General features: G+C 43.5%; 1 protein-coding gene across 2 annotated transcripts; it reads right to left on the reverse strand.

Moving 5' to 3' along the window:
• Positions 1–581: 581 nt before the first annotated feature.
• On the reverse strand, positions 582–12362 carry rab35b (RAB35, member RAS oncogene family b). Of its 2 annotated transcripts, XM_077560370.1 has the most exons (6): positions 11920–12338; positions 10160–10210; positions 8691–8814; positions 6115–6239; positions 2115–2239; positions 582–2044 (listed from the first exon to the last, which is right to left on the reverse strand). In XM_077560370.1, exons 1-6 carry the CDS (start codon positions 11969–11971, stop codon positions 1916–1918), a joined length of 606 nt encoding a protein of 201 aa, XP_077416496.1. In that variant the 5' UTR covers positions 11972–12338; the 3' UTR covers positions 582–1915. The 2 variants fall into 2 exon arrangements, with proteins under 2 accessions (XP_077416496.1, XP_077416498.1); XM_077560372.1 differs by lacking the exon at positions 2115–2239 and having other exon boundaries at positions 11920–12362.
• Between the last annotated feature and the right edge of the window lie 1009 nt (positions 12363–13371).

Here is a 13371-nt window from a genome sequence, read left to right on the forward strand (position 1 = left end):
TCAGTCAAGAGCTCGCAAGTTCAAATCTCAGCTTATCTTGCTTTTACCCACAAAAGTGTATGTAATTAAATACATATGGTAGTTTTTGGATGGTTTCACTTTTTGAGTTACTAATTAGCAAAGTGAATTGAAATAAAACGCAAATATATCTTTTTAAATATCAAAAATAAAATTGTTTTAATATTGCATTTTGTGAAATGGTGAACTTTGGAATTATCTTTTTTAAATTATTGATAATTTATTGACAATTTGTTGTATGTGGCCCCTGGGCCTTTGTCCATCCCTGCTGTGCAACGTCCATGCTGTTTGGCTGGCAACCAGTCTTTGCTGGATGTACAGTACAGCTATGTACCACACCACACCGCTCAACCAGTCAGCTGGTACAGGCTCAAATCACAACAAGCACTAGTATAAATGGATGTAATAAGACAGAAGTATCTTTAAGACAGAAGTATCTTAGGTCAATGTGTGTGCATGCATGTTAAGATTACAGCTGATTGCACTCTAAAATGGATGTACAGTATAAGTGATGGAAAGAGTATAACATCTTTGGAGAAAAAAAATCCCGTAAGAGACAAGCGTACACTTCCTCCCATACTTTATTCACAGAATCCAAAAATAGACACAGGTTGAAAATGGCCTCCGGCCACAAGTCACTGACAAATGAGCTCAGTCGTTAGGCTATGTGTCAAATATTTATTCCTTTTCAAATTGTTATTACCGATTCAATTCATTGAGGGCAAACTGAATAGTACGTATTTTTCTCCAGTGTACAGCAAACCACAGCTGGGTAGTGTTTAAAAACAACACACACACGGTGCTTATTTAAGCACATGGCCGTGACGTGTTGAATATAAACACTAATATTTATTATATACATAAACTTAATGAAGTCATAACATAAGAATGTGGGGATTTGTTTTTATCAGGCCCTGCGGGTAAACCAAGGCAGCCGCCCCCAGTGAGTAAGCACGGGGGGGCCGAGAGCTCAGTCATACGTCACCATTTGCTCGTGAAGGACCAACAGGAGGCGCTGATGAGCAGATGCCTGGAAAAAATGCACTAAATTGCCTTACAAGTGAAGTCGGACAAAGTGTACTAGGAAACGCTCAAACTTGCTTGCCATAGGACCCTCTGCGCAGAAGTTACCATGGCAACAAAGAGGCTCACGGCTGCCACTTAACTGTATCTTGGTTAAAAAAAAAATAAAAAAACAATTTAAAGGGACAACTCGAAGTGTAATAAAACTGCAGTAGTTGACACCTCTGCCATACTTATTTAAGAATGTCAATTTTTTTAAGTCAAATCAAACAAAATGTTGGTTCAGCACTACAGAAGGTTAGAAGGAAGCTTGGCAAAAGGAAAAGGGGGAAAAAAAAGCAGCTCCATCCAATGGATTTGACTAGCAATCACTCATCACGTGATTTTACGGCCATCACGTCAATGCAAACGTGCTTGAATTTCATTTTGATGTCTTGATGCCCCCCTCCCCAGCCCAAAAGAGTGCAACTAGAAAAAAGGGGGGAAAAAACATCTAGAAAGCAAGGCCCCACTCCTCGAGCGCTCAAAGTCCTGTGCAGAATGAGGAAGAGGAAGATGAGACACGGGTACATTTATGAAGACGGCGGGATGAAGAAGATGATGATGATGATGATGATGGCAGTCAGTTGTCACCTTGCAGATTCTTTCAGGAAAAAACAAAAGAAAAAAACCTGCCGCTCGTTTCCAAATAAGACTTTTGATCCGACCTTTTCAATAATAAAATCTGTACATATATTTCTTCATGATTATTTAGTCCAAAGGGGACGCGTATTTTTGTCTTGAATCTTTAGCATGTATTTCTTAAATCTTTAATTTTGACTTTGAGAGTCCCATCCGGTACGAGCGCCTGCCGCCGGCCTTCCTACGACGTTCGCTAGCAGCACTTTTTCTTGCGTTTACTGTTCCGAGTGAGTTTGACCACGTCGTTCTGTTGCTGCTGCTGCTGCTTGGCAAGGACCTCCTTCTTGGCGCGCAGCACCAGCTCCGTGATGCAGTTGAACATCTGACAGAAAAGAAAACATCAGTCGGACCGCTGCCGCCGGCGGGACGCGTCCACCGTCCGCGACCGTTACCTCTTCCACGTTGATGTTCTCTTTTGCGCTGGTCTCAAACAGGTTGATGCCCATTTGTTCGGCAAACTTCTGCGCGTCGTCGGTCTCCACCACCTTGGAGTTGGGGTCGTCGTTTTTGTTTCCCACTCAAAGCACAACATGAACAAGTCTTGTTACAAAAATCCGATACATTTCAAATAGCTGCCGATCTTATCTTATCAATGCGAGCCTAACATTATTGTGTGGACAAAATTGTTGCTATCCTTCATTAATGAAAGAAAAAGACAATGGTGGTAAAAATAACTTGAATCTGCCAAAAAAGTAATAAATTATAATTTGTTCCGACTAGATATAGTCGGACTCGCCTTCACACACAGCTTGGGTTCTGGTACCAATCCTCTTGAGAGGGGCTGGACCCTCTTCCACTCTGGAGTTGCCCACAGTGAGAGGCGCAGAGCAGGTGTGGGCATACTCATTGCCCCTCGGCTAGGCGCCTGTTGGGGTTTACCCCGGTGAACGAGAGGGTAGCCTCCCTCCGCCTTCGGGTGGGGGGACGGGTCCTGATTGTTGTTTGTGCTTATGCACCGAACAGCAGCTCAGAGTACCCACCCTTTCTGGAGTCGTTGGAGGGTGTGCTGGTGAGCGCTCCCCCTGGGGACTCCCTCGGTCTGCTGGGGGACTTTAACGCTTACGTGGGTAATGACAGTGAGACCTGGAGGGGCGTGATTGGGAGGAACGGCTTCACCGATCAGAACCTGAGCAGTGTTTTGTTATTGGACTTCTGTGCTCGCCACGGACTGTCCATAACGAACACTAGGGGTGTTAGAAAAAAATAGATTCTGCACTATATCGCGATATTACAGCGCGCAATTCTTGAATCGATTTTTAAACATCAATTTTTTATGGGAATATTCAACAAATCGTCTTTCTTAGGTTAGGATTAAGACTAAGATTATGCATGGAAGAATGTTATATTAATGGAACATTAAGCATTAATATTTTATTTCAGTGCCATTCAAAAATGAAACAGACTTCAACCAGTTTGTTAAATGCATTGGCTCAGTTATAATAAGCTTGAATTTTCAGATAAATACATTTTCATACAAATCTTACAGTGTATATGTACAAGTTTACTGATTAGTATTTTCTAAATTTGAGTAAAAATAAATAAAAAAATCGCAATAATCAATTTATGGATTCGTATCGGGATTAATCGAATCAAATCGTGACCTATGAATCGAATCGCCAGGTACTAGGCAATTCACACCCCTAACGAACACCATGTTCAAGCACAAGGGTGTCCATATGTGCACTTGGCACAAGAACACCCTAGGCCGCAGTTTGATGATCGACTTTTTAGCCGTGTCATCGGATTTGCGGCCGCATGTGTTGAACACTCGGGTGAAGAGAGGGGCGGAGCTGTCAACTGATCACCACCTGGTGGTGTGTTGGCTCTGATGGCGAGTAAGATGATGGTCCGACCTTGCAGACCCAAACGTAGATGGTCCGACCTTGCAGACCCAAACGTGCTGTGAGGGTCTGCTGGGAACGTCTGGCAGAATCCCCTGTCAGAAAGAGTTTCAACGCCCACCTCCGGCAGAACTTCTCCCTTATCACGAGACAGGCGGGGGACATTGAGTCCAAGTGGACCATGTTTCGCGCCTCCATTGTTGAGGCAGCCGATCGCAGCTGATCGGAGCTGTGGCCGTAAGGTGGTTGGTGCCTGTCGTGCAAGCAATCCTTGAACCCGCTGGTAAGGGATGCCGTCAAGCTGAAGAAGAAGTCCTAGTGGGGCTTTTTGGCCTGTGGTACTCCGGAGGCTGCAGACAGGTACCGGCTGGCCAAGCGGAATGCAGCTTCGGCAGTCGCTGAGGCAAAAACTGAACTGGATTGGCAGAACGGGGTGGTGGTCCCCCTTTTTAAGAAGGGGGACCGGAGGGTGTGTTCCAACTATAGAGGGATCACACTTCTCAGCCTCCCTGGTAAAGTCTATTCAGGGGTGCTGGAGAGGAGGGTCCAAAGGGAAGTCGAATCTCGAATTCAGGAGGAGCAGTGTGGTTTTCGTCCTGGCCGTGGAACAGTGGACCAGCTCTACACCCTTGGTAGGGTCCTCGAGGGTGCAAGGGAGTTTGCCCAACCAGTCCACATGTGCTTTGTGGACTTGGAGAAGGCGCTTGACCGTGTCCCTTGGGGAGTCCTCTGGGGGGTGCTTCGGGAGTACGAGGTACCGAGACCCCTGATACGGTCTGTTCGGACCCTGTACGACCGATGTCAGAGTTTGGTTCGCAGTAAGAAGTCAAATTTGTTTCCAGTGAGGGTTGGACTCTGCCATGGTTGCCCTTTGTCACTGATTCTGTTCATAAATTTTATGGACAGAATTTCTAGGCGCAGCCGAGGCATTGAGGGGGTCCGGTTTGGTGGCCTCAACATTGCATCTCTGCTTTTTGCAGATAATGTGGTGCTGTTGGCTTCTTCAAGCCGTGATCTCCAACTCTCGCTGGAGTGGTTTGCAGCCGAGTGTGAAGCGGCTGGGATGAAAATCAGCACCTCCAAATTCGAGACCATGGTCCTCAGTCGGAAAAGGGTGGAGTGCCCTCTCCGGAGATTCTGCCCCAAGTAGAGGAGTTCAAGTATCTTGGGGTCTTGTTCACGAGTGAGGATAGGTCGGAGCGAGAGATCAACAGGCGGATCGGTGCAGCATCTGCAGTGATGCAGACTCTGTATCGGTCCGTTGTGGTAAAGTAGGAGCTGAGCCGAAAAAGCAAAGCTCTCGATTTACCGGTCGATCTACGTTCCTACCCTCATCTATGGTCACGAGCTGTGAGTCGTGACCGAAAGAACAAGATCCCGGGTATAAGCGGCCGAAATGAGTTTCCTCCGCAGGGTATTCGGGCTCTCCCTTAGAGATAGGGTGAGAAGCTCGGTCATCCGGGAGGGACTCTGTGTTGAGCCGCTACTCCTTCGCGTTGAGGTGGCTCGGGCATTGGAGAGGTGTTCCGGGCATGTCCCACCGGCGGGAGGCCCCGGGGACGACCCAGGACACGCTACGTCTCTCGGCTGGTCTGGGAACGCCTTGGGATCCCGTCGGGGGATCTGGCTGAAGTGGCTGGGGAGAGGGAAGTCTGGGCTTCCCTGCGAAAGCTGCTGCCCCCGCGACCCGACCCCGGATAAGCGGTAAATGATAGATGGATGGATGAAAATTTGATGAAAATGAGCCAAAGAAAATCAGACATTGATATTTTGCGTTGAACCACAATTCAAAAGCAGAAAATTTTCTCCTTTGCTTCCTGTGATCCATGGTTCAAGTGGTGCGCGACGCAAGCGACATCCAGCCATCACGGTTTGTTACCGTATTTTCACAACTGTAATTTTCACGGTGCGCCTAATAGTGAGGTGTGGCTTGTGTGTGGACCAAGGTCCAAAATCTGACTGACTGTGTGAGAGGACTTCCCGCACACATTGCTTATATACAAGAAAGGCGGACCTGACTGAGGACATAAGAGCACGGAACAAGTTTTGTTGATGTTAAGTCAGCCGTTACGCTACGCCACAAATTCAAAATAAAGGCATTGATCTCCATATATTATTTGGTGAGCTAAGGTTAATTTTGAAGTTGTCCTTCTCACTGCGTTAGTTGCATGTTGCCAGATATTGTATCAAATTTATAAGGCGTTTTGTTTTTTCACTTGGGAGATGCTCTTTTAAGTCTGATTAGTGGATGTTCTTGGGTGTGTTTTCTTTTCTTCCACAATCTGCTCAAACCAGTCAGGGCAGGCAATCTTTACAGTTCAATATTTCAGACCACAAAATCATTATGTCAACACGACTTGGGCCGAGTCAAAGACTCCATGATTGTGACGTGAAACCAGGAAGCAAGCTGAGAAAAATGGAGAAGCAAAGGGTTCGTGTAATGTGTCTCCCAAGACATTCACCACAATGTTTGCAACCACACTCGATCAGCTTGCATTTCGGGAGGAGAGAGCATGACACATTTTTTCTTTCCCTCTCTAGTGACACTCACCTAATATTCGGCACACATCATCACAGTTCTGGTTGATTTCATGTAACCATCGCTTGACGTTGACGAAGGACTCTGCGCTCGTCACGTCGTACACCACGATGACCCCGTGCGTTCCTCTGTAATACCTGACAACACACACAAAAAAGTAAAAAAAGTAAGCTAGGAAAAACAGCAGGCCTTTCGGGACCGCATCTGTCAAGAACAACTGATGAGAGTGGAGGCCAGTCGAAAGTCAACCTACAGCTGGGGCTTCAAACGGTGAACCGTCCGGCCCCGGTGTCGCTCCACGGCGCCAAACAAACACAAAGAACCTTTTGTCCGCCTCACTATGTGTATGTTTCGTGTGTGTGTGTGTGTGTGTGTGTGTGTGTGTCAGTAGTGGAGGGCAGACAAGAGTTGTCTGAAAATGCCCACAATGTACAGCTGGAGTAATGCAGACAACCGCACGGAAGGAGAAATGCGTGTTTGTCAACCTGTTCAGAACAACGTCAATAAGGAACCATTAAATGGCGCGAGAGCACCCACCCACGCACGCACGCACCTACAGTGATTCGATATGCGGCCGAATCCATCTTTAAACATTTTTGATGGAAATATTCAACAAAACATCTTACCTAGGGTTCACACATTAAGCATGGAAGAATGCTATATTAATGGAACATCAGGCCTTAATATTTTATTTCAGTTCTGTTCAAACTTGAAACAGACTGCAACCTGTTTGTTAAATACAGTGGCTCACAGTTATAAGCCTGATAACAATCTTACAGTGTACATGTACAAGTTTACTGATTAGTATTTTCTAAATTTGAGTAAAAAAAAATTGCAATAATCACCTTATAGTTGTAGGCGGGGTACACCCTGAACTGGTTGCCAGCCAATCCAGTATTTGAACAAGTAAATATAGTAAATAAAGTAATATCGTGCTCAATTAATTTCTGTTTTTGCAACGTTTTGGGTAGGGATGCTCTGATCGATCGGCCACCAATCATGATCGGCCAATATTCGTGAAAAAGTACGTGAATACTGCCAGGTCATATAATATGAAATTTGACCCATGCCACACTTGTGTTCTTTCCTCTTGTTTAATTTATATATTGTAGAATGTTGCTGCCCAAGCCAGGAAAGAGTCAGTGAAGATTTCAGCATGACATTTAAATTCAATAAAGTTGTGTCACAAATGAGTATTTTATACCAACTTCCTGCCATATTATGAGAGGAATGTGTTTGCCTGCAGCTAGGGCTGCGCACAATTCGGTCGGGACTCAAATTAAGTAGCAGAGTGGCCATTGTAAATGAACACAGATTCATAATTTTCCCATTCGAGTCATAATGAGTCATTGCATATTGTAAGAGCAGAACATCTGAATGGGATCTCCTGTCTCCCTTTATGTGGGGATTGTGCAACTGACTTACGACACAAAACCTGGAAGTCATCTGTGTCTGTGAGACACCGTCACAGCAACGGGAAAAATTAGTTGCTTTAACGTGTAGCTGTTGGCTTCTCACGCAACAAACAAAATGGACTTTGCTAATGTGGACGCTGGCAGACCTTAGAGGCGAATTAGCTTAGCATTAGCGAAGGTAAGCTATGGCTACAACAAGCTAGTTGTAACGCGGGTATCAAACCAAGCAGTTGTAGAAGTGTATGCTCTTGCCTCTGTATTATCTTTGACACCCTGCATGCTCAGTTTACTTGGTCATGTGACCTCATGCTCCAAAAAGAGTCGCATATATTCAGAGATGTGGACGCAGCGAAAGAATATGTGTTTGCTGCTTGAGCTATACACGACGCAGATGGATTTAAAATGCAACAAAACAACATCCATGTTGCCTCTTGTCAAGCCTGCTACATGGCGCGACATCCTGGTGCTTCAAGTAAGCAGTTGAAAGCAGAAAATTGAATTTCCAATGGCTACTGCGACCTGTGGAGGAAAAATTTAACTACAGTACACACCCCCTTCGTCACATACACAAATTCGAAATTTGGGAAATTCGAACCCGCATCCAGTCTGGCGCTATTAAAGTTGCCACTTGATATTTTTATCAAATTGGATTTTTCATATGCTGGACAAGCGTTTTTCAGGAAAAGTACAACAAGTAAACAATGTGAGTTCATTTGAGACTCGGTCGTTAACGTGAACGAGAATCTTGAGTGCTGTTAATGGCCCCAAGTCCACGCATTACTTGCAGCCAGCCAATCATTATTATTAAATTCAATGTTACATAAAAAAAATTACGGGACAGAAAATGTGTATAATAGTTAAACAAATCAATCAGGTCAAATAGTTTTTGTCCGAAGGGCTGAATACTCAATGGCAATGCCAACATTGTTGCAGAATTAACAAATATTTGCAACATTTTTTTTTTTTACATTTCTGGCTTAATGAGTGTTGTATGTTTACACATGTATGAATTCTGTAAGAGGAACCAAATGGTCCAGACCACATGTGATGGATACATATTGTACTAGATAGGACAGCAACATTTTAAAAGGGAATTCCACCCAGCAGGCACAAAGACCATTTCTTGCTTTCTTATTGAAAACAAGATTTGTGTTTGTGTATACATCAACTCACGTGGATGTGATGGTGCGAAAGCGCTCCTGTCCTGCTGTATCCCAGATCTGTAACTTCACCTTCTCCCCATTGATCTCCACCGTCCGGATCTTGAAGTCCACTCCAATTGTGGTGATGTAGCTACCTGCAAAAATCAATGACACCTGGCATCAGAGTTGAATGCACTCACACAGTGGAACTTATAACGTCCAATGCTGCAAAAGTCATACGATTTGGAGTTCAACCAAAATTTTGTGTAAAGGGGAAAATGATCTATGCACAAGACATCAGCAAATCTGATGAGACTTAGTTTAGTGAGCAGCTAAAATAAATGATCAACTCCAGAGGTGTGTTGTAGTTTTTGTGATATATACCAGTGATGGCAAAAATGTGTCTCCATCCTGACTACTCATTAGTCCAGCAGCATATACAGGTAGCTAAAGTGTAATACAGACCACCACAAAGTCAACTGTGTTTAGGAGGTTAATATGAAGAGCCACAAGCAGGAATCCTCTCTCTGCATTTGTATCATCGCATCCAACACTCGCCATTAAATTTTAGAAGTGTATATAATCTGCTGTTTGTAAATTTTAGGTTGACTTATTTATACACTTATGACAGTTAAGAATTCTAAAAAACAAGATGCATTAAGCTGAGTCACCATCAGCCCCTTTCCCACACTTGTATTTTCACTCAGCCTACAGTATAATGCATCATCATAGGATGAATTTTTTTTTAGGTTGAATTTAGTTTTACCGTAGCGTACAATGGTGAACTTATTTTCATACAAGCATGACAGTTAATGTAAAAATGCACAATACCTAAAGGTTTTATTGAGGGGCGATCCATTAGGGCTAGAATTAATCAATTATAATCAATTTCAACAACAAAAAACAAAGTTGATATTTTGCCTTGACGGCAACTCTGCACTTGGTGCTATTTTGCCGTGAATCGTGCGAGAACTACTAGTACAAATTCTGCGCTTGTAAATGTGTACTAACTCGTGGCATAATGGTGAAGATGATGACCCCCAAGGTGTGGGCTCACGGGTTCAAATCCCGCTTTGTACAGTTTGTTTTGACTATAAATTCTTGACAACAGACTATATGCTCTGAAGGCTATGGTTAGGATTAGGGTAATGCTGATAACAGCCTATGCTCTGACGGTTATGGTTTGGGTTTGGCTGGTAATGCAGATAGCGGCCTATCTTCAGTGACAAATAAAAATTAAAACATTGTGAAAAGACACATAAGGGGTGAAGCAAGGCAGGAACCACGTGGCGACTCAGTCCAGCGATTAACCAATCAGAGCCCTTCACGGCAAAATAGCGTGAGCAGGAGAATTCAGGGGACAGAAATCCACCGCAAAAAAAAAGAAGCAAAAAAAAAAAAGATTTAAGAAATACATCAACATTTGATTAGTGTCAGAAACAAAGAGTGGCCATCTTTGGAGGTTCCACTGTATTTAACTCTAGAGTCAGAACCACCCACCTGAAAAAGTGTTGTCTGCGAAACGAAGCAGGAGACTGCTCTTGCCCACTCCTACCAAAAAAACAGAGGGACAGAATGAGGTTTAAGACAGTCAAGGACACAAATTTTGTAAGGTACTAAAGATACATTTATCTAATTTGTTGGGAATCCAAGCACAACAGTCTGGCACAAAACCAAACCCAAAAACTCAATGTCAGCTGAAATCCTCCGGCACTTAAAAGGCATACATACAAAAGGTAAACAATGTGCGCTGGATGTTCTCATGAAGATTAAATCACTGTTTGAAAACAAATAAAACAACTAGTAAGATTTAATGGATTTATGGAATGCAAAATGATTGTGTGGAGAGGTCATGAGTTGTTGCAACCATATAGGTAAGAAGACAAGTTAGCGTACAAGTGAAAGAATATGAGATGTCACCTATGAAATTCCTTTGTTGAATCTGGGGTGGGACAGAAGCTATCACCTACCTATTGTGCATTGTCAGCTGATGTTTTATTGCTCCATTCTTAAAAGTTATCAGCTTCCTTCTGGCCTCCCATTATTTAGTACAAACAACAAGAGAGGGCTTAAAGTAAAGGAGAATGTGTATTCTAAAGCTCCTAAATGTCCTGGCGTCAATGAGCCATACACCCATGACCTGTTAAGTTTGTACAACAGCAGGACCAGGATAGACGCTGAACAATTAACTAGTATCCTGTGGACACCAGTGTGCATGTGTTTGCATGTTGAAAAAGGGCATCAGTCATTGCATTTTGGTCTTTTGGTATCACAGCAAGGCGTGATAGTAGTCAGTTGTGGTTCCAGAGTGCAGCTGAAGGAACACTGGTATCAGTGTGCTGATGCTGGTGGGCTTGTGCCAGTGTCAGGATGGACAATAAACGTGGGGATCATAACCCACAAAGCAGTACAGTACTGAGATTTTACTCCAGTCGAATGTTCTAAATTTAAGTTTCATTTAGGGGTGCATAACATGATTTTGGGGATTTATGGATTAGATGACTAACCTTACAAAGAAAGTAGGCAGTGACCTTAGCTAGTTTAACAGGGAATTCACGAAGTTACGGTGAAGTTTCGTTAGTACTATGATAGTCGAACTTCTTTTAATGTAAACGTGACTGCCTGCTTAGAGATGCTAATCAGACTGCAGTGCAGCATTCCTTTAGCCCCATATAGCGAATATTTTCAGACTACCAATCACCATTATGAATTGTTATTCTAAATAACAAATAATTGTAGCAGCAGTTGTTAGCGTTGTGCTAACTTTGTTGTAATGTCATTTTAGCCTGCAGCTAGTGCTAGCAAACACGACAGATTCATGACCCATGTAATAACATGCTAACCTAATTTCATGCTAGCTGCCGCTGCTAATGACGCATAAAACAAGCTAAAACGTTCTAATTGGCTCTTGTATTACTTCGGTGATTGGTGTCTGCTTGACTTTAAGCGTTAAACATATTTTGGTCGTTACGCGCCCAAAACAGGAAAATATTCGAGGGACAAACTGGTCTGTTGTGGAGGCGACATCCGGCCTCATCGACAGACATGCCCAGCCCGGACACACAACCTCCGCCCTGTCACTAACACACTAACATGGCGGCCGGGTGCAATACACTCAACAAATTGATTCCAAAAGCAATACACAAGGAATCGAAAACAACACCTAGCGTTATTGCGGGTCCATGGTGTCCTCTAAGAATTTACACGTGTGAAAACAGGGCAGGCCTACTTCCCGTGCGACATCCCCGACGTCGACTTACCGCTGTCACCGATGATGAGCAGCTTGAAGAGGTAATCGTAGTCCCTGGCCATGCCGGTGGATCGTGGCTCGCCCCCGCCTTGTGACGCTTATTTGCACTGTTTGTAGTTCAAGTCCCTTGCTTCTTAAAAAAAAGAAGAAAAAGACACGACCCCGGACCCCGGACCCCCCAATTTTGTAGGGAAAAAACAAAACCGGCGCTAGAAACCGTTTACCCCGAGCCGGCGTGTTTTTCTCGGGGGTTCGGCAATTTTGTCCCTCTGCTGCCAGCGGCCGGAAACTCCGCTTCCTCCTCTGCTGGTGGAACTGCACTCGACCCGTCCCTCGCTGATCCGGCCACACTGCACACTGCGCAGTCTCCAGCAGCATTCAACAACACTTCACTACAATTCCCTAATGTAAAGCCGCGGTTCAAAAAATAGATTATATACATTAGGATACTGTAATGCATACGCGAAGACGTACCGTACCGTCCCTTGGTTGAAGATAAGCAAAATGTTTACATTAGCATCAGTAGTGTCAGCTACTTACACTCTGTATTTAAGTACTGTTAAAAGTGCTTAAGCAAAAGTTGGAGAGGAAAAAATGTAGACTCTGAAATATGCAAAAGTAAAAATTATTTTTCCTGTTCAATGTCATATATACAACACCCATTTTGATAACTTGGCGCACTGAAAAATATTTGCACACAAATTAGTACCTATTTTATTAATTTACATAGATTTCACATAGATTTATGTCCTGCGTTGTCTGCGCTAGCAAGTCTTGGCTCGACTTTTATGCAAATCAAAAACGGCTATCATACCCCCCCCCCCCCAAAAAAAAAGAGAAAAAGAAAGAAACTGACTGGGTAAAAAGTACAGCTACCTTGTTTTCAGAAATAAAAGGTAAAAGTAACATGTCAGAAATATCAATCCTCAAATAAATTCAAATAACTGACTGAAAAATCTACTTATTTCTTCCCATACTGCTGTGTAGATACCAGCTCCCACTCTTCTAAGAAGACTTTGTACAAGATATGGTCAAGTTTCTGAATATTTTTTGTCCACTCATTCACAACAGCAGCCTGGCTCACAATTTGTTCTACATCAGTGGTGCCCATACATCATCCCAGGGTGTTTGATGGGGTTGAGGTCAGGACTCGCAATTCCTCACACAACCATGAATTACGGCCCTTGCATTGTGCTCTAGTCTGGGGCGCACACAGGCATGTTGGAACATTACATTACACAAGAGTCAGAAACATGGAATTGTCCTAGAATGTCTGTCGAACACATTAAAATCTTGGGGTAATTTGCAAAACTGACTTATTGATTACATAAATTGCTTTTGGATTTATTAGATTAGATTTTGCTGCTTTAATTTAATGTTAATTTTCATACCAAAGCTGAATGCCTGATGAAAGTTAATGGCCATTAACATGGCATTAAATAAAAATGCATCAAAATAAATT

Source organism: Vanacampus margaritifer, chromosome 3, assembly GCF_051991255.1.
Source record: "Vanacampus margaritifer isolate UIUO_Vmar chromosome 3, RoL_Vmar_1.0, whole genome shotgun sequence".
In the NCBI taxonomy this organism is placed as follows: Eukaryota; Metazoa; Chordata; class Actinopteri; order Syngnathiformes; family Syngnathidae; genus Vanacampus; species Vanacampus margaritifer.